The 25,879-nt window shown below is 39.5% G+C and overlaps 1 protein-coding gene across 1 annotated transcript in view; it reads left to right on the forward strand.

The window, feature by feature from the left end:
• Positions 1-6,157: 6,157 nt before the first annotated feature.
• Positions 6,158-25,879, forward strand: part of LOC102206599 (attractin-like protein 1) — a 316,533-nt gene continuing 296,811 nt past the window's right edge. The window contains exon 1 of the mRNA XM_013912991.1: positions 6,158-7,195. Coding sequence (XP_013768445.1) covers positions 6,951-7,195 — 245 coding nt within the window. The 5' untranslated portion in view covers positions 6,158-6,950. The remainder of the gene's footprint in view (positions 7,196-25,879) is intronic.

Genomic DNA, 25,879 nt, shown 5'->3' on the forward strand with positions numbered 1-25,879 from the left:
TGTGTGTGTTTTAGTGTGTCTTCTTTCTTTTTTATGTCGGTGAAATGGCTGCAATAGCTCTCAATCTGTAGCCATTTTTGAGGCACATCTGTGTTATTAAACACCTCACAGCTGGTAGTGAAAAACATTAATATGAGCACGGAGAGGAAGCTGATGGGCAGCAAACCAAATACCAAATGCACCTTCTCTGTATCCTGCATGTCCGCATAATCCTTACTCATCCCCGTCCCTCCGCACCACTTAGTTATTGCACTGTTTAATTATAAACAAACTGTCAAAATCAATATTGGTTTATTTATTTTTTTCATTTTTCCCCTCAAAGTGGGTTTTTTTGTGTAAGACAATCAATAATCCTACTTTGGCCCTTGGGGGGAGGTTAAAAACGATCTATAATAGGATTCAACTCAAGCAGCAGGAATAACAACGAGCCAAACCAATTTCCCACAGGCTAACAGTGAGGTTTAACACCACAGTTTGCTGTCCCTTGTAGCTTAAAACCATGAAATTTGAACACAGAAGTGACAGTTTGCGTTTATTAGGCCTTTCAGCCTAGAAGTGTTTTAAAAGAATGATGACATGTAACTTTCATTTGTATTTATTCACTCAGAAACATCACCAGGGATGAAAGCATCTAGTTAAAGTTACAACACTGACAGTCCTGACACCGCACTGTGACAATTAATTTTCTACTTCATGTCCTGCCAGAAAGTTAATGAATATGGATATGGAAAAGGTGCACACCCCCATATTCTTGACCTTGTCATTTATCTCATCTTATGAGGCGAAGCAGAACCCAGATCAGTATTCTCATCGGAAGACATTTGATAAATACTCTCCCTAATTTAGAAGCAAAGCAGATGGTCTTGTTGCTGGCAATAGAGTTGCGAAATTGGGGCAGAGAAATAAGTGTATGTCAGCAGCAGAAGCATCAGCAGCAGCAAGGTGCTCTGTGAAGAGCAGGAGGTAGTGCTGCGTGTCCCAGGAGGGGTGTAGAAAGGGAAAAACCAGCCTGCAATAAAACAGCTGTTTCCGCAAGAAATGGCTGGCTGCCGGAATACCTGCTCCGCTCAGATAAAACCAAGTCCAAATAAGAGTTCTTTCTAAGCCAAATGTACTCTTTACATACCCGAAGGCACTAGAAACGCTTTTTTTTTTTTTTTAAAGTAGGCTGTTAAAATCATTTAATGTTGGTGATTAATGTGCCTATAGTGTGAAGTAACAAACCCACATAAAATCAGTCCCAATCATATGCAGCTGATGGATCTTTTACACTGTAAGATATACTCAGTGTTTTTGCTGAACACTGCAGGCTTTCATTTATCTTTTTCAGAGAGTCATCTTCTTTTTTTCTTCTTCTTCATTTTAAAATTTCCTAAATCAGTGAACACCAAAGTTTGGATGCTTGGTGTGCGGATCTGTTCCTAACCTCAACTAAACAGTTTCAAGTCTTGAGGTAAGTATCACTCATGTGAATGTTGCTCCTGAATGGCTTATGGGGATCATAGGAAATAAGAAAAAAAGCTCCAGAAAAGCATCTAAATTGATGTTTGCAAGCTGTTCTGGTGCGATAACGTCACCAGCTGTCTTATGTGTCAACTTACGGTAATTATCATTTAGGTTTAAGACATTTTTGCACCAAATAAGGTTCTCAGACTCAGCAATTTTTTCTGAGCTCACTGTCTTAGAGGTTGCTCTATTTACATTTCCAAATAATATTTCATCAGTTATATTTGTATTAATGATATTTGTAAATGTCATCATGTAAGGTTGTGTTACATTGGTGCTAATTTAAGCTTTTGACCAAACAAAGATTTATTTATAAGTGAGTAGTCAAGGATGTAAAATGTGTGTTTTTGTTGTAGCCTTTACTCCTGGCCTATACTTTCTTATAGACACCTGCCACCACCAGTATGTGTGAGTGTAGTGGTAACAGTACTCACCTATGAAACTAGGGCGTGTGCACCTGTAGGTAGTAGGTCCATATAGTGTGTTTTAGACCCTTTCAAGAAGACAGAAGTAATATTATGTGAATGACTTATTTGTAATAGCTGAAGTCTGTGTGTGCTTTTTGATCTTTGACAGTTGCTCCTTGTCTTGTTCAAGCATCATCATGGTGTCAGTCAGCAAAATGTTTGTACTACACAGTCCCCATGTGGTTTCATGTTACACAGGTGGACACTGATACTGGACCATAAGTAATGCATCACAAGAAGCATCACGATCACCCTCTGATAAAATTAATTTGTCACAACAGTGTTACAAGAACTTAATGTCATAAAAAGGATCTTTTTTAACCAAACTATGATATTTTCTTTGATATACACAAACTTAAAAAAGCAGCAAGTGAAAATCAAAGCAACACTGAGTGAAAGCAAAACTTAACTGTGGTCACAGATGAAGCTTGAACTCCAGTTCATGGTTGAAAGTCGGGTGTGTTCGTGCCACCTTCCTCCGTGGTCACATTTCTAATCTTTTTGTTGCTTCAGGAATGCTAAAAGAAATCGGAGCAGCAAATCTGGTGATCTTTCAGGTGGGAGACTTATTTAATTTAAAGCTGCTTTCTTTTTTATTTTGGCTACTTGGGGGAAAGATTAACTCTTGTTCTGAGTAGTTTTGTAAAGAAACTATTTTCTGTGTATCAAACTACACCTGCAGTTACTATGGAGGTTGTAGACACCCCTGTTGCTCTGGTCAGCTGAGCTGCTATGTTAGCTAGCTTGCTGTATACTTGTTGATGTAGATGTTGACATTAGACTTTATGGTCATATACAATAACCTATGGCTACAAAAAAGTCACACAGACTAGTGCTAAAGCCAACAACAGTAGCCCACAATCACATTGGTCAAGGTCAAATTTATTTATATTGCACATTTCAAACAGCTGATGCTGCACAAAGTGCTTAACAATGTAAAAATGGCATTAAAAAGCAACAATGTAATACAATAATCCATCCATCCATCCATCCATTCGCTTCCGCTTATCCTTTTCAGGGTCGCGAATTCAAATAAGACCAAAATGCTTGGATCATAGTGTGTTAAAAGCCAGGGCATAGAAATGTGTCTTTAGTAATGATTTAAATTGCTCAAGTGTTTGTGCAGATCTAATATTTAAGGGGAGACTATTCCAAAGTCTGGGACCTGCCACAGAGAAGGATCTATCACCACAGGATTTGAGATAAGTCCGTGGGATGGACAGCATTAGTTTTGAGCTAGACCTCATGGTTTTACCTGGAGCATAGGCAGAGAGGAGCTCAGACAGGTAAGAAGGGGCTCGGGCATTAAGTGACTTATTAAAAACAAAAAGTAAAAGTTTAAATTGGATCCTGTAGGAGAAAGGAAGCCAGTGTAAAGAAGCTAAAACTGGGGTTATATGCTCTCTCCGTTTGGTACCAGTTAGCAGGCGAGCAGCTGAATTTTGAAGACGATGGATGATGGCCTGATCTAGACCATAATACAATGAATTGCAGTAGTCTAATCTGCAAGTAAGGAAAAGGTGAATAACACGCTCAAAGACGTTAGCTGGGAGGTATGGCTTTACCTTGGCTAGCTGTCTTAACTGAAAAAAGCAGGTGAGCAAAACATTGATGACATAGGGTGGCCATGCTTTGCACGAGGTATGATCAAAACGTCCAGGTCCATAAAAATATCTACTTAAATCTGGCCAGTCTTATCTTTAGAGCTCTCATTGTAAGTGATGTTATGTCTCTGTGCGTCTGTGTTGGATCTCCCCCATTGTGCCAGAAGACCAACTCTTCAACTTGTTTTTTTTTTATTTTTGGGAAGTGGGTGAAGCTGAAGGGAGGAAGATCTGGGGTACAGCTGGTGAAAGAAGAATGTGCTGGTGTGACCCACTCCTCAGCTGTTGCAGCATGACCTGAATCTCATCACCAGCCGTGATCCTTTCACATGAAATTCAGGTCAGTTTGATACACTTGCTCTCTGCACAAGTTAGAAGTTTATGGTGAAATCGCTGAGCACACAGTATAAGTGGTCACAAAGGGACTTCTCTGCTAAAAACAGCTGAGAGAAGCTGTCTGTACATGCCTGAACAGACTTTGAACTGAATTACAGCCAAATTTTAATCAGGCAGGGTTTTTGACGTTTATTAACCTGCTGGTAAAATCTATATTCTCCACTAATTATTAAGAGTCATTTATGACCGTTTACGAGCTCTGTAGATGTTCCTGTTCCATCATCTGGTGACTGCTAACTTTGCCTGACTGTTTGTTTTGCAGGAAGGACAGTGTGCAGTGGATTTATCAGAGCTTGTATTAAATAGTTACATATTCCTGCTGAAAACAGCTTTTTGGTGAGGGCAATGAGATCGAACCTTGCAGCAAATAAGCTGTAAACCCCAAAACTGCAAGATCAAAGATACTCACAAAGCTGCACAGTTAGTAATAATTTGTAGGCCTTTTTTGTATTACACACCTGAACACAGAATACCCTTAGCTTTTATGTATTAGTATAATTTAGCCAATAAATGCATTTTTGGCAAATTTTGTCCGTGCCTTTTTGTAGCTTGGAAGACATTTGGATACAAATAACTCACTGCAGTGTTGAGACTCACCTTGTTAAACACCAGGTGTCTACACAAATGTAACTGCTGTAACCAATATCTCAAGTTGAAACAGTGTTATTCTCTTCATCACACTGTGGCAGAGTAATATCTTGCTTTAGATGTTTCGGTTTGAGGATTATCGTCTTTTGGCTTGCTGCATGGTTTTTGCGAGCCCTCGGGGAACGCAGATGCAAATCTTGGCTTTGTTTTTCAAAAGCACCGCTTGGCTCTAAAGAACATCTTTGTGTCTTTAAAGCCTTCAGAGTGAGATGGAGTTATAAATCAGGCAGACAGTTTGGGGAATTAGGCCTCCTTTGTGTCAGTCCGATTTTAATGTTGCTGTCATATCTGTCTTTGAATCGACTCAGATGCATCCAAATGTGTCCAACCAATGCACCGAGAGCTTAGGTGGAAAGAAAGAGGTTAGTTTCGTATTTGAAAGCATCTTTTCTCAGCTGTAGATATTTTGCACTTTAAATCAACACTGATTGATCTCTGAAATAAAAGGACAGACTGTAGGATTACACATCTTTTACTGTTTCCAGCTGGTTTTGAAATGTACGATACATAGATAATAACTATTTGAGTAATAAAGTGTACCAGTGATTGCTAGAATGAATTCGGTGGGGGTTGTTATGCTGTCTCCAATTTGTCTCGGGGCAATTGTTCTAGAAAAAATTACCATTTTGCTGCAGTTTTATTAGCGATCATTCCCCGCGGTTACCCTTTCTCATGATAAGTTTCTGTGAAGGCGCGAGTGTGTGCGTGCGTGAAAAACTTCTGTCGAAAATGAGTAACAAAATTGGATTTTGACATTATGGTTGAATTTACTCAGCCTTGAAAAACTAAACAGCCAGTGTTGGATTTTGCTGAAAAGAATTAAGAGCTTCTTTGAGTAACCAGAAAATTAGCTATTTTTTTCATCAAAGACACAAGAAATAATAGAAAGACAATCATATGGATAACAGACTTTCAGCCTCACTGGGTAATGCTGTGGGTAATAACGTGTCCTTTACAAGGCATGCATTTTGTTTTGACATAAACAGCACACATATACAGTGTGCATGAATATCCTTGGTGGCCTAATTACTGGATATCAAGGTCATTCTGCATGATGTCCAGGGCCAAAAAGGTCCACATTCACAACACTTCTTCTAGATTTGCTGGGGGAATATCAGGAGACAGCTGGCGGTCAGGAAAATGCAGAAAGATGGTGGGTTTTCCCTGTTTTCCTCCAAAACATGTGCAGTTTTTGTTTTACTGGCGAAGTTTGCTGTAGTTGCAGATAGCCAAAGATTTCAGTGATCAGTGACACTGAAAAAAAGCTACAAGAATTAAGTTTCTAAATGGAAGAAAGAAAAATAATTAAAATAAATGTAAAGGAACCCCTATACCCGATTACTTACAGTACAGCACATGGTGCATTATTTTTGACTTGGAAATACAATAACTCTCTCTCTCACCCTCTCTCTCGCTATCTCTGTATAGATTTAGGTAAGGAAAGTAGTGTAGGTATGCATGCCATCGGGATAATTATTGTAAAAGGAAAATATTTCTACTGTGCGCAAAATGTCTTTCTTCATTCTTCCTTCTTTCATTGTTCGTCTCGAACATGCGCTTCAGGTGTAGAAACGCGCTGAGATAGTCGGTGTTGCAGACGAATGTCACCGGCTTTGTCTCTGCTGCATGCCGTTTAAAGGGAACTGCCCCTTTAACCGCGTGGCCGTACTGCTCATGCTCGGGGCTTTGTGCTGGAGTTTCCCCCTGTCAGAAACCAGCTGTGTGGACTGAAGAGCGAGAGCAGCAGGCAGGAGAAAGAAGCAGAAGAAGCGACGATCCGGGGGGAGCTGCGGCTGTCGCATCCTCGGAGGAGAACAAACCCGGGCAGAGGGGAGGGCGCGTCTTTGTCTGGGAACACATCCAGCAGGAGAGAAGCGCACGGTCGTCTGAGCTCCGTGGTTTGATTTTATCTCCTGGATTACAGCTTTTCCCCGCTGAGAGAGCATCATCCGGTCACGATCGCTTGTATTCATTGGAAACTGCACACTGGAAGTTATCTGGAAGAGTTGCTTGGACGCGCGTAAGGGGGCTTTCGATGTGAAAGTGGATGAATACGAGAGGAAATGCGTTCACGGGCTTTTTAACGTCGGAGCAGTTTCCATCAAAGTTTCACCTCTTTGTCCCGTCCCGCAGCTTCTCTCCTGCAGCTCGGCATGTTCTGACAGCGTAACTGCTGTTTTCCTGCGCCTTTCCCACAGGCGTCACAGGTAAGCTGCTTGAGCCAAGTGACACCTCAGCTCACGACAACACATCACCTCACAGCCTAACGTGACGGCTCGCTTTCTCTCAGCTTGCAGCCTCCGAAAAAACAAGTCTACCCGCGTCCATCATGGTCCTTGTTAGCGGGACACGTCTGCTCACCTGGACCAGGTCTTCACAGAGCAGGTCCCGGGAAGTGTTGAAAATATACCTGGGAATACTGATGATGCTTCATCTCGTGGTCCACGCGGAAGCCTCCTCGGTGTCCAAGTCTTGTGACAAAAGCTGTTTTTCAGGGAAGTGTATTAACGGGACCTGCGTGTGTGACCACGGCTGGGTCGGGGATCAGTGCCAGCACTGTCAGGGAAGATTCAAGTAAGTTGGTCGACAGCTTGCGTGAATTTACAGTTCAAATCGTACCTGTTGTACTGTTTCTCATATCACTGTTGTGGTGATCAAAGGCCAAAACATGCAGGGTCTAAACTCTGCTAATGGTTACTACATCTTCTTTTCTTTGTAATATTAGTTAACTAATCTCACTCTTCGGGGATTAAGTGTAAAATGTTCACCTGCGTTTAAACCCAAGCACTGTGGATGATACTTGGCTCTATTGTCAGAGTGTATGAGGGTAAATTAATGCCACAGCAAAACAAAGACTGAGCACCCTGATATTATGCATTCATATTTTATGTAAAAAATTGGTAGAAGTTGGTAGACAGGAATATTAAATGTAATCTACAATAGTAAGTCATGGTTATGCATGAGTGTAATGTACTGCACAGCTTTGTTTGGTTTGGTTGGCTACATGAGTGTAAACATATTTCTAAAAGGAGGACATTAAGTTTTAAAGCCCAGAAATCAGACTGGTCACTGCTTTAGAGCTGCTGGCACGAGTCTCATACAGCTGGCATCAACCAAGTGATTCAGTGATGCCTTGCCTGTGATGTTTTCTGAGACAAATTTGATTTGGTTGCAAAGCTGAATTTTGAGTGAGTTTGAGTAGTAAGTGAAAAAGTAAGAAGCGACCATACTTCTTGAGAAAACTTAAAGCTGACTTAAGACGTTAAGTTCTGATTAACGTCTCCAGAGAGTCTGAACGGGTTCTGCTAAAATATTTATAAAGACACAAGCCTGACCCGAAAAACAAAGGAAGAGAAGAAAAGAATAGGCATTGTTTTGTAGAAGCACTAATTAGTACAAACCACTGTCACCTGCTCAGCCACAGGCAGGAGAAGATGGTACAACCACAGAATACAGTGCTAGTGTGTACTCTAGAAAGGATTGCAGCAACAGTTAAGTTTAATAATACATCCGAGTGGGGACATACGTGTCTGCGTGCATGCGTGCAAAAAGACAGTATGCAATAATTTCAAATATGGTTCATACGGACCACATGGTTTTTTTTTTTTGTGTCACTTGCCCAGAACTGGCACCAGAGTAGGTCCCTGGTACACCTGTCTCAGCGGGCTGACTTGATCATTTGATCTCTTCATCTTCATACATGTTCTGAATTGTTCTTAGTCTGGTTTCATTGGGAAACCGTTACAGGAGAAAAGGTGGAGATTCAGAGAGGGTAAAGAAATTCCAGCCCCACAACTCATTCAGTATTATATATAGATATGAAAACATCCCTTCTGAGAAGTTTAGGCGTAGAAACATAATCTGTACCACTGTATTTCATAGCACATTATCTTTTAATGCATTAACGATGTAGTAGTAGACTACAACTGATTTTTTTTTATTTTAATCTTTTGATCTTATGCTGCATCTATGTTCAGCAAAAAGTTTTTAAAGGTACAGGCAATGGCACATGCATATTTTGTCATTAAAATCCCTTTTAGTATTGCACGTAATGACACGTCTAATAAGTGGAGCCAAGTGAAGAATGACACTTGGAAGGGAAATTACACAGCAAAGAGCAGATACTGGGGGGAAAAGTCAGTCCACCCACTGCCTGTTCAACTGGTTTATTCCCTCTTGACTTTTATAGCAATATGGAAGCCCCACATCACATATGCATGATGATAAAAGTGAAACATTTTATATGAAAACAATGTGTTTGCTGTTCATAAAAGCACACTAGTATAGTCACTGATGTCTAGGTCAGGTTAGGCTGGAATTGCTCTGCAAAATGCTTCCAGCTACAAAACATTATTCTGATAAGCCTTCCTGGGGAGTTTGTGTACGTGACAAAGAGGCAACTTAATCAAATGTTAGATTAAAAGTCTTCTATAAAGGAGGTGTTTCATGCTTGACTTAGAAAAACTGCTTTAGGTATCATAAAAAAACAAACAAACTTGGAACAGATATCCCCCTCTCTCTGCCTGGAGAGCAGCTTAAATGGTCAGATCCCCTCTCCCTCCTTGCTCTGTGGCAATATTCACCCCTCATATCGTCCTGAAGGAACAAGCATACCTTGTCACGGTCACCTGCAGCCTGCTCTGTTGAGTATGGATGAAGAAATGGCAGGATATCAGTCTGGTATTTTCTCTCTAGAGGACAGTATCGATTCCTCAATCAATACGAATGTTGCAAGAGCACTGGGCAAGACAAAACTGCAGGGATGAGCTTTTCTTCTTAGCATCCGCTTGATATCATTCACTAATGCAGAGTGCTTCTTATATACAAGCAATGGGAAATGATGGGAGTGCTCGATTAAAAAGGTAGAACAGCTGTGCCATCAAATTGCCCAATGAAGTGAAAGCGTATCATTGATGATAGTTCTGAGCTATCAGTCTACAGCATGTAGACTTACATGACCACTTTACAAGTATACAGCTAATAAGGGCTTGCTAAGCAGAGGCTTACGGTGTCAGGAGGTCCCTGCAGCAGATTGCATCTGTTTGGACTGTTTACATTTCTTTGAATGTTTATCAGCTTGCTACAAAGGTCACTAAAAGACAAGAAAGGGACTCAAATGAGTACAGAGAGACTGACATGACCATAAAGAAAGAAATAATGATTGTAGAGAGACACGAGCTCACTACAAAAGGGTGCAAAAAAGCAAATAGATGAAAATAATAAATGACCACAAAGAGATAGTAAAAACGATACAAAGAAAAGACAGCTAAAGTGACCACCAACAAAGAGAACAGTTTACAAAAAAAGAGCAAACACAAATAGCATAAATTGGGATTTGCAGGCAATAAAGACACAGATGAAAATGGCCCACCCGCTATATCCTAAATGACCGTAGACCACAGGGAGACCTAAATAACCACAAGGAAAGACAGATTTATCGCACGGAGATCCTAACTCATGAAAAATATGAAAGAAATGCAAAGAAATGAAAATGATGGATGTTTTTTTTCATTAGGAAGAAGCCGTGAAGCGAGACTTTTAAACACGGCACGTCTTAAATGAAGGTGGTGGCATTAACTGATAAACACACTGAAGATGGTGATTTAATGGCATAGGAGGTCGTTACATATAATGGGGACACAACTATGTGGGAAGTGACATGCGGGGAAAAATTGCCTGCATCTCGGGCTTTATATGGCATTTATTCTACTGCCAAGTGGCGATTAAAAAGTGCCTACTGTGGCTCTCTTTATCCTGTTGCAGGTATGGGCTTAATTAGAGTTGCTTTGCATGACTGACAGTTCAAAAATAATCCTTATCTATGTTTGACCCTAAGTTCATCCACTGTATGAAACAAGCTGTTCTTTGCTCCTTTCGCACTCTCTTTTAGTCAACTTTGGCTGCCCCTTGCAAACAAAGTTTAAATGGCAGGTGAATAGCTTACAGTCAGTGATATAACCACATTAGGGATATCCTCTCTCACTGATCTTATACAGAGGCTAGAGTGGAATAAAAATGGTCTGAACACTGAGCTCAGACATTTGGCATCAACTTGCACATATCCTAAAATAATTATATGAAACTTCAGCCATGTTTGATAGAAGCATCCACCAGTGTAGCAGGTTATGCATGACAGAAAACAGGAGAGAACAAAATAAGATCCTTTCATGATACACATCTGATGTCAGAAAAGGATTAAAATGACCATGAAGTCTTGATGTTACTGGAGCGGTGGGGGAGTGGGGTACATTTACAGGCCTATGCCTGGGCGACACTGACTCAGGCTGCTCAAGATGTGACTGTTGAGTGACCTTTGACAAGAAGTTTCTAAACATAATAATCTTCCCATCCTACTCGTATTAATGTCTAAAATAAAAGTGGATGGATGGATTTCAAAACCTTCCTTTGACCACTAGAAGCAAGCCTCATTGTCATGCACTGTAATTAGCCCTGTGTATATATTCTACACATTGTACCTTAAAAATGGACCGATCCAGCACAATGGCACCTACTGTTTAGACTGTAGCTATTTTGTTCTATGTGTTTTTTGGAGTCAGAAGTATTTAAAGGATGGAGTGCTAATTGGAGTGGAGTGCAGCAAATGCTGCATCTGTAAAGCATATGGGTGCATATGGGTACACCTGCCAATTAGTGGGAAATAACAGATAATTAGTATCCCAGAGTTTCACTCTGAGACTGGAGCACAGACGTCATATTGTCACATACTTCCAAGGGATCCAGTTTAGTTATGGAGATGAAGTCTAGCAGACAGCTACATACTTGCCAGGACTCTAACTTTAAACCTCACCAGTATCCAAATGAAAGAGTTTAGTTCTTATGAATAGGGAAAAATGTATCAGGGTGTAAAAATGTTTATTTCAACAGTTATTTTAACATGGAAAAATAACTATTGAAACATTTTAACGTGGGAATCTATGGAAATTTAAAGTGGCTATTTGAGGAACTGCAGTTTTCAGTATTTCGACATTATCTTCATTTTCCAGCCTTGGAGGTTTTGCATGGAAATATAAAAAGATATCTTAAAAAAATACTTCTAATTTTAATTTGTAAAGTGAAAATGTGTCTTTATGTTAAAGTTTGCATTTCTAAATCATCTAATAATGGAGCAGAAAGACACTGGAGGTTGCTTCCTGGTATTATGAACAAGCTGTTGATAAGTTTCCTTGTAAACTACCTGTACTACAGGAATGCTCTCTCCAAACAGCTGTATTATCTAATAAAATTCACTGTTTCATCAGCTGCATCTAATAGTGAGGACAGACTGAAGGGATCTGTGCTGGTTTGCTCTGAAAATGCTCTATAAAGCTAAAGCTTTACTGGCCATTGGATTGCAGTTGGATCACACACACACACACACACACACACACACACACACACTGTACTGTGCCACATAGATAGATCCAATAAAGGAGAAATAGGGAGACAGCTCTGCTTGTCTATTGATTTAAGGCATATGTGTTCTGTTTGGTCTTATTGGTTCACAGTATCACTCTTTGTTTTTAAAAGGTATTTTCTCTCTTTATTTTTTTCTGCTCTCCTGTTGTTTTTCTTTTGATACAAACTAGATAGCATCTTTTCCCCCACCTACAGCACACAAAAGCATTCTTAAAGAAGTCATCAGCCATCAAAACGCTTAACTTTAAAATCCAATTTTCTTTGATGAAATGGTTTTTATAACATTTCACAGCACTACAGTTTCCAGTATATTTTAAGTTTGTGAAGCTTTATAACATCTTTAAACACATTGTGTTTTCTTTTGTGTTGGTTTGCAGTAATCTATTTCTGTCGGAGCTTTCTATCACAGTGAAAGAACTCATCAAAGATCTATCCAAGTCAACATGGTAAAATTGTTGGCCAATCCTTAAGCTCTTATTTTGAAAGTTCAGTTCAAAGTTCACTAACAACCTAATAGGTCCAGTCGCCACCCTCTAGTAATTTCCTACAGCTTGATCAGATTGCTCTTCTTGTGGTTCTCAGTAACATTCTGCTGTCTTGAATCTGTGATCTTCATGTCGTACTCATTCTTGTTCTGCTCTGGAGATCGGCTGTAAACTGGAGGGTGACTCAAAACAGAACCCACAATAGTTGGAGAGCTGGTGCTACTACACTGAGTTCAAAGAGGCACCCAAGCAGAATGGGGAAATACTGCTCAGCTGCTCTCCAAGGTAAAAGAAACTATGTTTAACATCCATTTTCACAAGTGCTGGATCTAAGGTGTAGTGGTTTAGAAATGTTTGCCTTACATTAAAAAAAGATTCCTGGTTTGAGACCCAAACCAGCCTCTGAGGGTCACAAGCTAGTGCACTCCCAGTGTCTCTCCCAAGCCTGGGTAAACTGGAGGGTTGGGGCAAGCAGGGCATTTGGCATAAATGGTTACAGTCCCCATTGGGAAATAAAGCCACAGCTGAAAGTACTTATCTTTCACAAGTTGTCCTTGTGTCCTTCTGTTAAACTGAAACATACTCTTTGTTTTTATTTCTGTGTTGGCCTGTATCTACTGTTCTACTGTTCGGTGTGGGTATTGCTATTTATGTATTTACTTGGTTGACATCAGCTGCAGGACTGCATGCTTGCCTTGTACTATCCCTCCTCCCCACTCTCCTGCTGGACTGTGTACACCTCGCCTTGCATATCAGTTTATGTTAGCTGCTCTCTTGCACTTGCTCACTTTCTCTTTTATGCACTCTTGAAGCTCAGCTGGGGAAGCGTTGACACACTGTCCTCTAACATATTTGGTAATTAATTAACAAAATTATTTTTTACAGAGGTAGCAGATCCCTGGTCAGACACTGGTAATGATCACACTACAGACAGACTCCTACGGTGCATGATTTGCTTAACTGTGCAGTTATCACACTAGTTGAACAAACTGATCTTTGGGGGACAACTGTGCCCAGAAACATTATAGAAATCGCTAAAGAACTACAAAATAGTCTCTTCTAGTAAATGCAGAGGTCGTCATCCTCCTTATGTTAACTTTGGAAGCACTTCCTGTAGTTTAGCACCAAACCTCAATATCTCCATAACTTCAAATAAAGTATAAGAATAAAGGTTAGCAGACCCATCCATCCACACCAGGAAACTCTTGCTTACGTTAACACAGTTCAGAAAAGTAGCCCTACAAACAAACAACCACATTGTATTCGATAATACCATAGTTTTGAAAACAACTTAAATTTCGGTGATGAAAGCCGAGTGTACGATGTCCAAATCAAGCGCTTTGCTTGTGTATTCATCTTTCATAGCTCCTGTCAGCAACCTTTCTATTGGAAACATTTGAAAAACAACCCATGCTTATTTTTGTAATGTTTTCAGCACTGTTCAAATGGAAAATTGAAGAGTCTCCTTAAGTCAAGTGCACAATCAGTATGAGTAAATCATAAATCACAAAGGAGAACTATGCAGCAATGAAAGAGTACTCTAAATAGAAGGATTTCTTCAAACTAAATATGTTACCTGTTTGTCCTCAATTAACCTCATGGTTAGAAGGAAGAGGCGGTGAAACACTTGTAGACCTGCGTAACAGTGGCATCTGGCAGTTTCACCAGCAAACTGTCTGATGCAGCACATCAAAGTAAATCTTCTTGCCCAAGGTTTTGCTAGAATAAACTGCTGCATTAATCTTGCTTTGTCTCTTGAAAGTTAAGTGAAAAATGAATTCACACTGATCAAACATTTTCAAGCCATTATCTCCCAACAGAGATGTAACAGGGAGTCTGAAAGGAGATGCTGATGGTACTAATTGATAGAGAGGAGGGGAAAAAAACATAATGCTGCTGCTGTTGAGCCAGATGGAGCGAACTCAGTCAGTTTATCAGGCTTGGTGTGATAAGTACAGCATGCTTCGCTCCAAATTTAGACAGCAGCCGATCAGATGACAATACAATATTGCAGTTATATTTAGTGAAAATATACATGCAGAAAATGCTATTTTTATTTCTATAAAAATGATTATAGCTTTAGATTAAAACCCTCCACTTCATGTCTGATTTAATCTGTCAACTAATACTGTGAGCGCAGTTTTGATATTATAGTGGCACCAAAATCCTATTACGTGATGCTGGAGTCCATTATGGTCCCCGTTCAGCTGCTGCATACTGCTGCACATCTGTGTGCAGCAGTATGAATATCATGAATATCATTTCCCTTGTTGGTTTAGAAGTTTGGCCTAACAGAGTTAAATCCATAGAAGTGATAAATGAGAATTTAAATCATGATCATGGGAATTTGTTCAGTCTGAACATGACATGAAATCTTGTTGCCAAGTCGGAACAACGTAGGATCTGTTGCCAAAAATAACTGTTAACTATTTGAAGATACTTTACCTTCTAATAAGTTGATGACTCATTCTTCTGTATAGAGTAAATTGGATTCAGGACACACCCATTGCAAAAGTAAAATATGTACCTTAGCAAAAAACAGTCTTTTATTTAATATGAATTAATCAGCAAACATTGACCTATACTAACTTTGAAAATAAATCTCCACCACAGTAGAAAAGCTGAAAAATTAAGGGATTCTACATACCATATGTAGAAATGTGTTATTAAGGAGCTTTTTGTGTTTCTAACTTATGGTGTTAGACTCATGGGGTGGTTGTAGCTCAGGCGGTAGAGCAGGTCTTCCACTGATTGGAAGGTTGGTGGTTCGATTCCTGGCTTCCCCCTAGTCTGCGTGCCAAATATCCTAGGGCAATATACTAACCCCTTGTTGCTCTCCGATGCATCCATCGGAGTGTAAAGGTGTGACTGTTAGATAGACAGAACAGATTAGAAAAAGTGATTGAGTGAATGAATTAGTTGCATAAAGAGCTTTGAGTGCTCAGAGTAGAAAAGTGCTATATAAGACCTAGTCCATTTACTATTTACTTATATTGGGAGATAAAAAAAAATGAGATAAATGTAGCCACTATCATGTGACTTATTATTTTGTGATTTTAAAATTATGAACATTATTGTTATTTTTATTATTATTATTAGTAGTAGTGGTAGTAGTAGTAGTAATTGGTATCAGAGCAATCATCTTGAGTTATTAGCTAATGCTAGCTTGGCTAGCAAGGTGTATCCATGGACTGATGACGTAGCTCGAGTACTGACTCCTTCTTGGTCTGTCAGTACAGCTGAGTGCAGAAAAGTCATTGCTGTAAAACCACAAATGTGGTTGAGAGTTCCAGTTTATAAAATTAGCTGAGGTGATGCCTGGCAGATTAAAGTGATTTCTTTTTTTTTCTTTTTTAAAAGAAGGGCTTCTTTCAGGGTAGTTTGGCGAACAATGAACTATTATTTCGTGGGCTTGGCTAAAGCTACTCATGACAGGAACTGTCTACCATTCAAAAGCAGCCTTATCCTTATTAACTCTTTTTCACCCAAGTATCAGACAGACTGCCTGGACCTATGTTGTAATTTTGGCTGTAAAATTTCAAGATAATTCTCATCTTTTCTGAACCATTTCAGTTTTCTCTCTAGCCCAAAACGGTTGAGGAGTTATGGAAATATAAGCACACATGGTAACATCTATGCCCAGCTGATTCCTCTGTCTGTGTGTTAAGTGAGCAGTACCTTTTGAATGGTTTGTGCTATTGTGATACAACAACTATCTTTATAAAGCACGTCTCTTTTCTTCTCTTCTTTCTGAAACCATTTGAGTTTCTCTGTAGCACAAACGGTAACAGAGTTACGGTCGTTAAAGAGTGCCCGTAAAATTGGCCCACTGTCAGGCTGATGGTAAAAAGAGTTAATGTTTCATGTCTTAAAACAACTGAAGTGGCTGATTGGTTAATATCATAAAAAGAAAAAAAATCTACCAGTTATCAGCTGTTACTAGGAAGGAAGAAATGAGCCTTTAGAGAACAAAAAAAGGTTTCCTACCAGACTGTAACCATGTTAATTTGTGCTTTAATGGGAGTCTGTTGTAATTGACTTACTTTTCGAAACAACCCCAAGTGGCTATTACTGTGTTTTGTTTTGTTTTTTCTTGGTATTTTAGGTACATCTTTTTTAGGCCATGAGGTTGTGGAGCTTGAGTCTAATCCAGATTGTTGTAGATTGTGAAATAGAACAGCACGGCTTATTTGAGCTGCAGTGTAGAGAATGCAGAGCTACATTATTTATGGCCAGTTTAACCCTTTAAGACCTACCATAGAACCAAGTCCGCCAGAGCTTATATTATATTTTTACCTGCTGTGGAGCCATTTTTGGGAGCATTTCAAGTTGCTATACATCAATACAACCACTATAGCCCAGATTTTAATAATATGTATTCATTAAGTGCATAGTAATTACATAAATTGCAAAAAAGGTCAATAAACTACAAAAAAATTGAAAATCGTTTTTGCTTTTTTAACATATATTTGTAGTTAGAGAAATTTAAGAGGCTTATCCCTCAAAACTGTAAATACAAAAAAGTTGCACAAAATAGTTTCCCACCACAGGAAATTTATTTTGAGTGTCTTCATAGTTTTATTTTTGAAATACACCAATTTTTATACACTGCAGGAAAAACGGAAATAAATATTATACTGCAAATTTGCAAAAAAGCAGCATCTGCATCAAAATAAACTATTTCCAGCAGTGCAATATGAGTCCTAAGCATCCCAGAAACGCCACAGAAAGTCATAAAGTCAAAGATAACTTTTAAAAAGACCAGTATATGCACTAAGGCCCTGATCATAAAAAAGACTACATTTCCGCGAAAATGACGTCACTTCCGGTTTCGGGCAGGTAATGGCGGAAATGCAAAAGTTCGCGCTCCAACATAGGAAGTGTTATGAACAGCTGATTGGATCGGCACACCGTGTCTCTGGAATATTATGTTTTTGTTCCTGCAAGCGCTTTTTATGCAGTTTTTGCAAAGCTTTATGTGGAAGGAAACCGTGACCTAGGACAAGCTGATGGCATCAGATGTAAGTACAACTCCTCCGGTTTCATATGCAAAAAAAATTATTGCGCTAGCTTACGTGGTTGCCGAGCTACCGGGATTTAAAAATAGTTATGCAAAACAGAGCGTGCCCGCTCCGATCGGCTGTAAAGGGTTAACCATTATCACACAAGACGCCTCTATATGAGGATCAGGATTTAACTGTTAAAAACTAAAACAAATGCCCCTTTTAAACAAATTTGTAGAGAAGTTGTAGAAATTTTAATGTCTTAAAAAATGCCAGCAACACGATGTTTTAAGTGCATTAAAAATATTTTGGAGACTAAAATTCCCAATCAGGTATCATCATCTCACTTAAAATAACAGTATCTATTGTATTTATAATACCGTGCCTGTATAGTTATTGTTTTCTGTAAATTAAGTATATTAAAAATATGTCATATTACATTTTCTTGAATATCCTGAAAGTGATAAAATGAACACGGTGGCTTGAAGTTTAACACTTTATTTTATAGTTTGGTAAGTACCGAAATATTCAACTTAACCCCCCCCCTACACACACACACACAAAAAATAAACAACAAAAGAAAAAGTAAAAATGTTCTATAACTACCAGTAGCTGGCAAGAATTTCAGTTCAAGAAAACTCCAAAATATTTATTGCAGTTACATCTCAATCCTGCCAGTCTCGATTTATCAGAGCATTTATACCCGCCATCAGATTTTCTGTTTTTTGTTTTGTTGTAAGCCTCTTTAGTGAATTTGACCTGAGGATGAACGTTATCGAGAACACAAAGTATAATATAAGAAAACATTTTGATTGCCTTAGGAGATGCTTTTGATTACAATCAGGGTCTTATTCTTAAAAAAAAATCTTAAAACACACTCATCATGTTTACAGTAAATTATAGCCACAAATATGCATAAATAGTCACAGTCGCAAAGGGAGTTCCAAATATAAATCCTGCTGGGAGAATGGAGCCATTCAAGGATAAAACAACCACACAAGTGTTTTAGTGAGAGACGTGCAGAGTGGAGACAGAATAGAGTGCTTTTTTTGCCATCAGAGTCATCATCTGCTGACATGGGCTTCAGTCCATGTGTGTATGTGTGTGATTACGTGTGTTTAAGCCTCTGGCAGTGTGGCGTAATGATGACACAGCTCGTCTACTGAAGATGCCACCGTTCTGTGCAGAGCTGTGGTTTGTTTGTGAGTGTGTGTTTGTGTTGGTGTGTGTCTATGACAAACCGTGCGTGGGAGGGAGGAGCATCACACTGCCATCTGTCCAGTGGGAGTTAATCCTGCTATGATGAGAGAGCGCAAGGGCATAACACACGCATGCACACACGCACGCGCAGCCGGATTGGCAGGTGTGTTACATGAATAATGTCCCCCATGTGGTCCTCCCTGAGGCCGTAGCAGTTTCTCAGAGATGAAGGTCCGTATTTATGACATCACAATAACAATGGAACAGTGGGCTCCACTAATACTCCATCTATAGATCCGACAGGACTAATTTAGGTTATTTTCAAGTAATTTTCCATCATTTGAAGAATTTAACATCAGTCATCTACAGCAACCACATTAAAACAAGTAACGTGAATGTCACTGATCCAGGCATGTGCACCCCGTTTAAGCATATGGGCTAGGCACATATGATTGGAGAGAAATTATAAGGCCCAATCATATCATTTCCTCTCTGTCACCTTGTTTTCAGTCCTGATTTAGTTACATGCAACTCCACATCATTAACTGTCCTTCTATTAAAAGTGAGTTTTTTTTCCTTCTGAGTGTTGTCAGTCTCTGCTATCAGGTTACTGTAATAATTTAGGATGTTTACCTTTCAGTATAAGGGGGTGTGAGGTGACTGTTGTTGTACATTGGTGCTTTATTAATGAAACTGAATAGAAATGAACATGCCTTCATGAAGGCATAACACTGCCTTCTGTAATGCCACACTGCAAAATCTGCACATGAAAAAGAGCCGAAGGTACCGACCCCGATTCTCCAATCTTAAGATGTTAGACTAATTAAAACTCCACAAAATGCTATGAAATCAGCCTGATCTCTGGAGACACCGCCCCATAGAACAAGGTGGGAAGTCACTCAAACTGGCCAGAAGGAAGTGACTCCTCTGGTTGGAAAAAGAAGTATGATTGTTGGACTCTATAGTTAGCTTAATTTAAGACCTCAGTAAACACCCGATGACTTTATAGTCTGAATCTATTATTTTATTTTATACAACATGTTGTAAATTTTTGTTTTCATATCTCAAGGTCTTGTTTATGAGTGTGGGAACAGCAGAGTGGGAGATTGACGGAAAGATTGGTGTGGCATCTGCAGTGTTATGGACCATATACTCGTCTGTTATAGTGAAGAAAGAATTGAGCATGAAGGTCAAGTCATTGATTTACTGGTCAACCTACCAACCCAGTTAAGGTGGTTGCATCTGACTAGGATGCCTCCTGGATCCTTTCCTGATGAGTTTCTTTCTTTCTTTTTTTTTAAATTTGTATCCTTCTTGGAGGAAGCTACAGGGTAGAAATGCTGGAGAGATTCCATATCTTAGCTGGCTTGGGTACAAACTGGTGACCTCCCAGAAGAGTAGATTTAGTCATTAGGGAGACGGAAATCTGGGCACATCTGCTTAGACTGCTGTCCTTAGACTTGGTCGAATATAGAGACATAAACCTGGGTGTGCTTTAGGATGAGAAAACCTTTTGACTGACATGTTTTTTCACTGCATGAGCATGCAACATTCCTCTGTTTCATAGTCAGGGTCACATTTGGTTTCAAAATTGGTGGAGACAGTTATCCAACTTAGGACAGCAAGACCCCGCTATGCAAGGGAAGACCTCAGGTGATAATATCTGTCTTTCACCTACAGATTTTGCCCTACTACAAAACCCATTTTTGTGACTGTACAATGTGAAGTCAGTTACTTGTGGTTGTGAATTAATATATGCTACAATTCAGTGATTTCCTGTGGTTGGTATATTTGTAACTTGAACATCTTTGTAGTTTGGTCAATAGTCAGCTAAAACAAACAACAAGATCTGGTAAGATCCTCACTCTAAGCGTAATTTATGTTCCTTAGAATGTGTCTGTCTCAGTACATCTTACCGTTCACACAGCAAGCAACGAGGGTTTTCATCCACATCAGACATGCTCACACTCAGTGCTTCAGAATTCCATCTATGTGTCGCTGGAAGTGGATGACATTTGCATCTGCTAAATGTTGATTGGTTAACACTTGTTTCTACTTCATCTCTTTGTATGTTCTAACTTGCTGATACAGCACAAGCAACAGCAGCCCACAGACTGGTTGTATCATATACTTTGTGCATTTGCCTCCATTGACAACAGAGCTCTTAGCAGATAGATGGGTCATCCTCAGATTGGCAGCAAACTGCGAATGTGCTACCCTCACTAAATGGCAAGTTACACTTTAATAAAGGTGTTGACAGATTTAAAAGTAGTATGATAGTAAAATAGTTATCTCATGTGTAACCCAAAGGCCATATTTCCTCTAAGATGCAGTATGAAAATGATTTTGCAAATAAGACTTTTTTTTAAAATTCAGTCCAATTAAAAAGAGGACAGCATAATAGAAACTTGAACTCATCAGCAGCAATGGTAGTAGAGCAAACATACTCAGCCTTTAGCTTCTTAGGCATTCGTAATGGCAAAATTTAGTGTCCTCATTGGGTAATTGGACAGAATGTTCATAGAAGTGACTTCTGGTGGAGTTTAAATCAGCTGATTTTCAGTGACATTTGAATCTGAATTTGATCAGTACTCATGGATAGCTTGCTGGATTTCCAGACGGTCTTTACTCCTGGCTTTCTGCTGCATTAGAGCTGAAAAGACATGTAAACAACTCACCCCAATCTTTATTTGTCATCTCAAGACATGTTTGTCACAAATATGTAGAACCTGGTGCGCTGTCTGTTCATTCATCTGTCACTTTCAAGTTCTTCCAGTGACAGGAAAAATTGATATAGCTTGCTGTTTAGCTGATAATTGATGTCATGGCCCCGGGACTTCTACCTGGTGTTTTGTGTTTTCCTGTATTTTTGCCATTTGCTGTTATTATGTTTTAGGTCCACTGCTTATTCTAAGGGTTCCTAGGTTATTCTGTTTAGATGTCATTTATTAGATTTCCCCTCATGTCCTTACCCCCTGTGTCTCTGTCTCCCTCCGTGTATCGGTCAGTTTCCATGCCTCGTTTCTCCTCCTTGTGTTTTATTCCATGGTTTCCCAGCTCATTTGGTCTGTGGTCTTCCCGTGTTCTCTCACTCCCTCCTGTCTGCGTCTGTGTGTACTTCCTGTTTTACTTTGATAGTCTCCCGTCAGTATACGTCGTGTTGTTTACTCCTGCCCTGTCTTGTTATGATTATCAGTGTCAGCTGTGTTCCCATGTCCCTCGTTATCCTTCTGTGTATTTATGTCTGCGTCTCCCTCAGTTCCGTGTTGCATCCTCCCTCTTGGCTGTGTTTTTTTTCTTGTGCGCCTCCCCGTGTGATTAGTTTAGTAATTTCCCGGTTTAGTTTTGTATTGTTTGTATCGCCTTTTCCTCCGTTTCAGCAAATAAAGCTGATCTTTATTTGGTGAGTTTGCGCTTGGGTCCAATTCCTGCCTGCACACAGCTAGTTCATGAGAAATTGAATCAAAAATGGTAAATATCTAAGACTGACACCATATGTCTGGTCAGCTACTTTCTGTTAATGTGTGGGGAAACATCAACATTTTGTGTAAAAATTAGACTCTTAACAGATAATTGTCACTTTTTCCTCTGTCAACTAGAAGTCTTGTAGGCAACATTCAAACTGCAGCCCTGGGTGCACAGTTCAGGTTTATTGCTAACACACAAAGACTGTAGAAAACTGTTATACAGTCAGTGGTAACACCTGATACTTTTTCTCTAGGTGTTCACATTTTTGTTTTTTAAAATAAAGCCACAGTATTTAATTCCAGCGTGCACTGGTCACAGGCCTGAAAGCCGTCACATGAGTAATGCTATTGTACAGGAAAAAACACTGAGGCCACAGAAACCAACATTTACAGTTTTAGAGACGAGTCATTAAAAGATGCCATTAAAGCCAATAAACTTGCATGGATGATAAAGACATAAAATGATGGCTTTTCTATGGAGTGGTGTTTCTGGCTGCTAGAGCACAAACAAGTAAACTAATTGAGAGCTAAAAATAAAAGTGGTTTAGACTGAGCGTGTGATGCAAAAAGAAAAATGAGATCTGCATCTGAATTAGGATGATACACGGAAGTGGACAAAGTTAGATCTGAAAAGATTAGATATGATGTGATTTGTGCTGCTATTACTTTAATCATTCTTTAAGATTAAAAGGAAGAGGCACCAGGAATCATGAGGCGTACCGTGCTGCTGCCGGAGTCTCTGTTTACGATCTCTGTGAGACCACTGCTGGTTTCCATGAGTCAGTTTTGTGTCATACTCTTTGCTGAATGGTCAACAGAGTTTGATTTGGGAAACAAAACATGTTCCTCTAAAGTCAGGAGCAGATTTTCCTACACGTATACCAACCAACTGTGTCTGTTACGCATCTAATAAGTACATACATACAGATTATAATGTTTCTGCGCAAGATTTATTATTGTGGGAAGCAGTCACATGAATTTATGACATAAGCTTGATTGTGTCCATCTTGAATTTTTACTGAAATACGACCAAGAACAGCTTTATTCCCCTGCTGAAACCCTTAGAAATAAATGGTGTGTGTATGTACGGTATGTGCCGTGTGTGTAGTTGCTTTAGAAATGCACACAGTGTGTTGATGATCCTGTGGGTCTCTGCTGACTCTGAAGTTATTTCCTGGCAGGGTGCATCTCTTTGGATTCAGACCTCTGTGTCCTTTCTGGTTTTTTTTTTCACTCTACCTGTTTTCATCTCTCCTTTAGTGCTCTCATTTTTGTCCAAGCAGACAGACACACACACACACACACACACACACACACACACACGCTTTCCATCCATGCCTTGAGAAAAAAAAAGTCAGTTTCTCTTTTTTCTAACAATCTGTTAGTTCTCACAAATGATTTCATCACTAAAGCATGTGCTAGCTCTGCTTTCCTGTTTTCTGTTTTTGTATCCATCTGTGTGTGTTTGTGTGTGTTTGCACGTGGTGGGTGGTTGTGTTTACAGTGAGAGCTGGGCCTCCGTTATTTGTCTCCATGTTTGGTGTTTGCCCATGTTTGCTTGTAACTCCCAGTCCTCTTCAATTTTATTTTCTTTCTTCTATCACTGGCATGATTCTCAGGCAGTGCTCTCCAGACAGGAGTGTACGTTTATGAGCGAGAAAGTGGGAACATTTGTGAGAAGGACAATGTGATAAGAAGTCGTAAACATACGTATCTGCTGAGAAATGCATGCTCTGCCTGAGGGGGAACAGTTGTCTTCTCGTGGCCTGTCACTTTGTGCAAGGTGGTCAGGACTTCATGTTCTTTCTCAGGTACTCGGGATAACCAGGTATTATTATTTTACTTGGCTTTAAAAAAAACAAAAAACAAAATAATATTATAATAAAAACACCCATTTACAAATTTTTAAAGACTGTAGTCGATAACCACGTTTCTCTCTTCTCTATAGGACGTTATCAGAAGTGTGTATCTGTGTTAGTAGTCCAAACCAGACGGTGGTCTTACCTAAAGCTAAATCTTAATACATCCAAGATGAAGGGACATTTGTTTAACCGGGTCTTATCAGTTCTGATCCCAGATTGTGTTTTAACTTTAATGCCATTTGGGATCAGATCAAACCCTTGTTGGTCAGTTTGTGCTGGCGCACTACTCCAGGTAATTATGAGCAGAAATTGCTTCTAGAAAGTCAAAACATCAAATTACATTCCATTATAATATCTGCCAGATGATTTTGAAAAAGGTGACTTGCAATAGTTCAGCTTCTGTGTCAGTGGTACTCAGGCTTTTTCTGGCGTGTACCCCTACAGAAGACAAAGTTTCCAAAAAGTTCAAAACTAATTTTAGTGAAATAAAGGTTATCACAACAGCATGAGCAATCTTCATTCATGCTATTTTTTTAAGCCTTGCACTCCAAACCCCATTTGCCACTGCAAGCCAGTCCCACAATTGTTGAGCATTTCAAAACAGCCTCACACCTGAATGATCAGTATGTAGATTTACAGCTATCAAAACAAATATGTCTGCAGATTTGATGGTTGATGGTTAATTATTGTTTTATTTGTTATTGTTTTTCTATCTCTATTGTTTTTGTTTTTTTAGTCTTAGGCATGTAAAATGCTTTGTTAGGTGTAGAATAACCTCACAGTCTAAGTTAAAGTTAACCAATATGCCAAAGCTAGTCTTAATGACCACTCAAAGCAATTCGAAATTCTCTCTCACTCACACACGCACACACACGCAGTCTTTATTCCTTCCACTCTCTATCACCTCACACCCCTATCATCTACTGTAAAGCCAATTTAGAATCATCCATTAACTTCAAATGCAATAAATACTACAAATGTACACAATTACAGTATACTGCAACACACTGTTGCATGCAGTAGTAGACAGAAAACAAGCATCATTTCCAGTGGAGAATCCCAAACACTTCTCACTTTGTTTTCCAGAGTAAACTCATTGTTGATCCTAAACCTGTTTTCCTCCACAAAGCACATCCAGTAGCTTTCCGTTATTGACAGGAGGAAGTGAGGACAGGTCCAAATCAGTTCAGCTCCCGAGAACCAACAGCAAAAGTTTTTTGTTTAACATTTTTATAGCTGTAATAAAAACTGTTGTGCTCAAGCTATTAGGGGACCTTGTTCAGTGATTAGACAAACTAACCTCGGCGCAATGTTTAAATTCATTTGTTTGTTTTTGTGCGGCGGTGTGTTGAAGTGTATTCAGGACTAAGCAGGCATGTTAAGGGCGTGCCGTGGGGCTTGTGTGCACATGAGTACATGCATGCAGAGTATTGGAAGCCAACCAACAATAAAAGAAAGAGGCTGACAACATGGGATTGTGATTTCAGTCGGCATGACAACCTTTTGCAGCCTCATAACACACAATAGCATTTTAATGCAGACCACATGTGATGGTACTCACCACTGAGGCAGGACACACACACATAAACACATGCATACCCCTCTGTTGGCTGTAGGATAGTATATAATCAGTCGCGGGTTGTCTGGGCTGGAGTGAAAACTTTAATAATACAGCGTCCTGTTGTAAGAGTTTAATAATGGTTTGATTTCTGCACACAGCTAACAGACGTGTCAGTGTAGCTGTGTCAGCACACAAAGAAAGAATAGTTTCTCTGTCCCAGGAAACATCAGGCTTAGCTGACTGAATTCATCAAACTGCTTAAAA

This window comes from Pundamilia nyererei, unplaced genomic scaffold, assembly GCF_000239375.1.
Source record: "Pundamilia nyererei isolate P.nyererei 1_Seehausen unplaced genomic scaffold, PunNye1.0 scaffold00111, whole genome shotgun sequence".
In the NCBI taxonomy this organism is placed as follows: Eukaryota; Metazoa; Chordata; class Actinopteri; order Cichliformes; family Cichlidae; genus Pundamilia; species Pundamilia nyererei.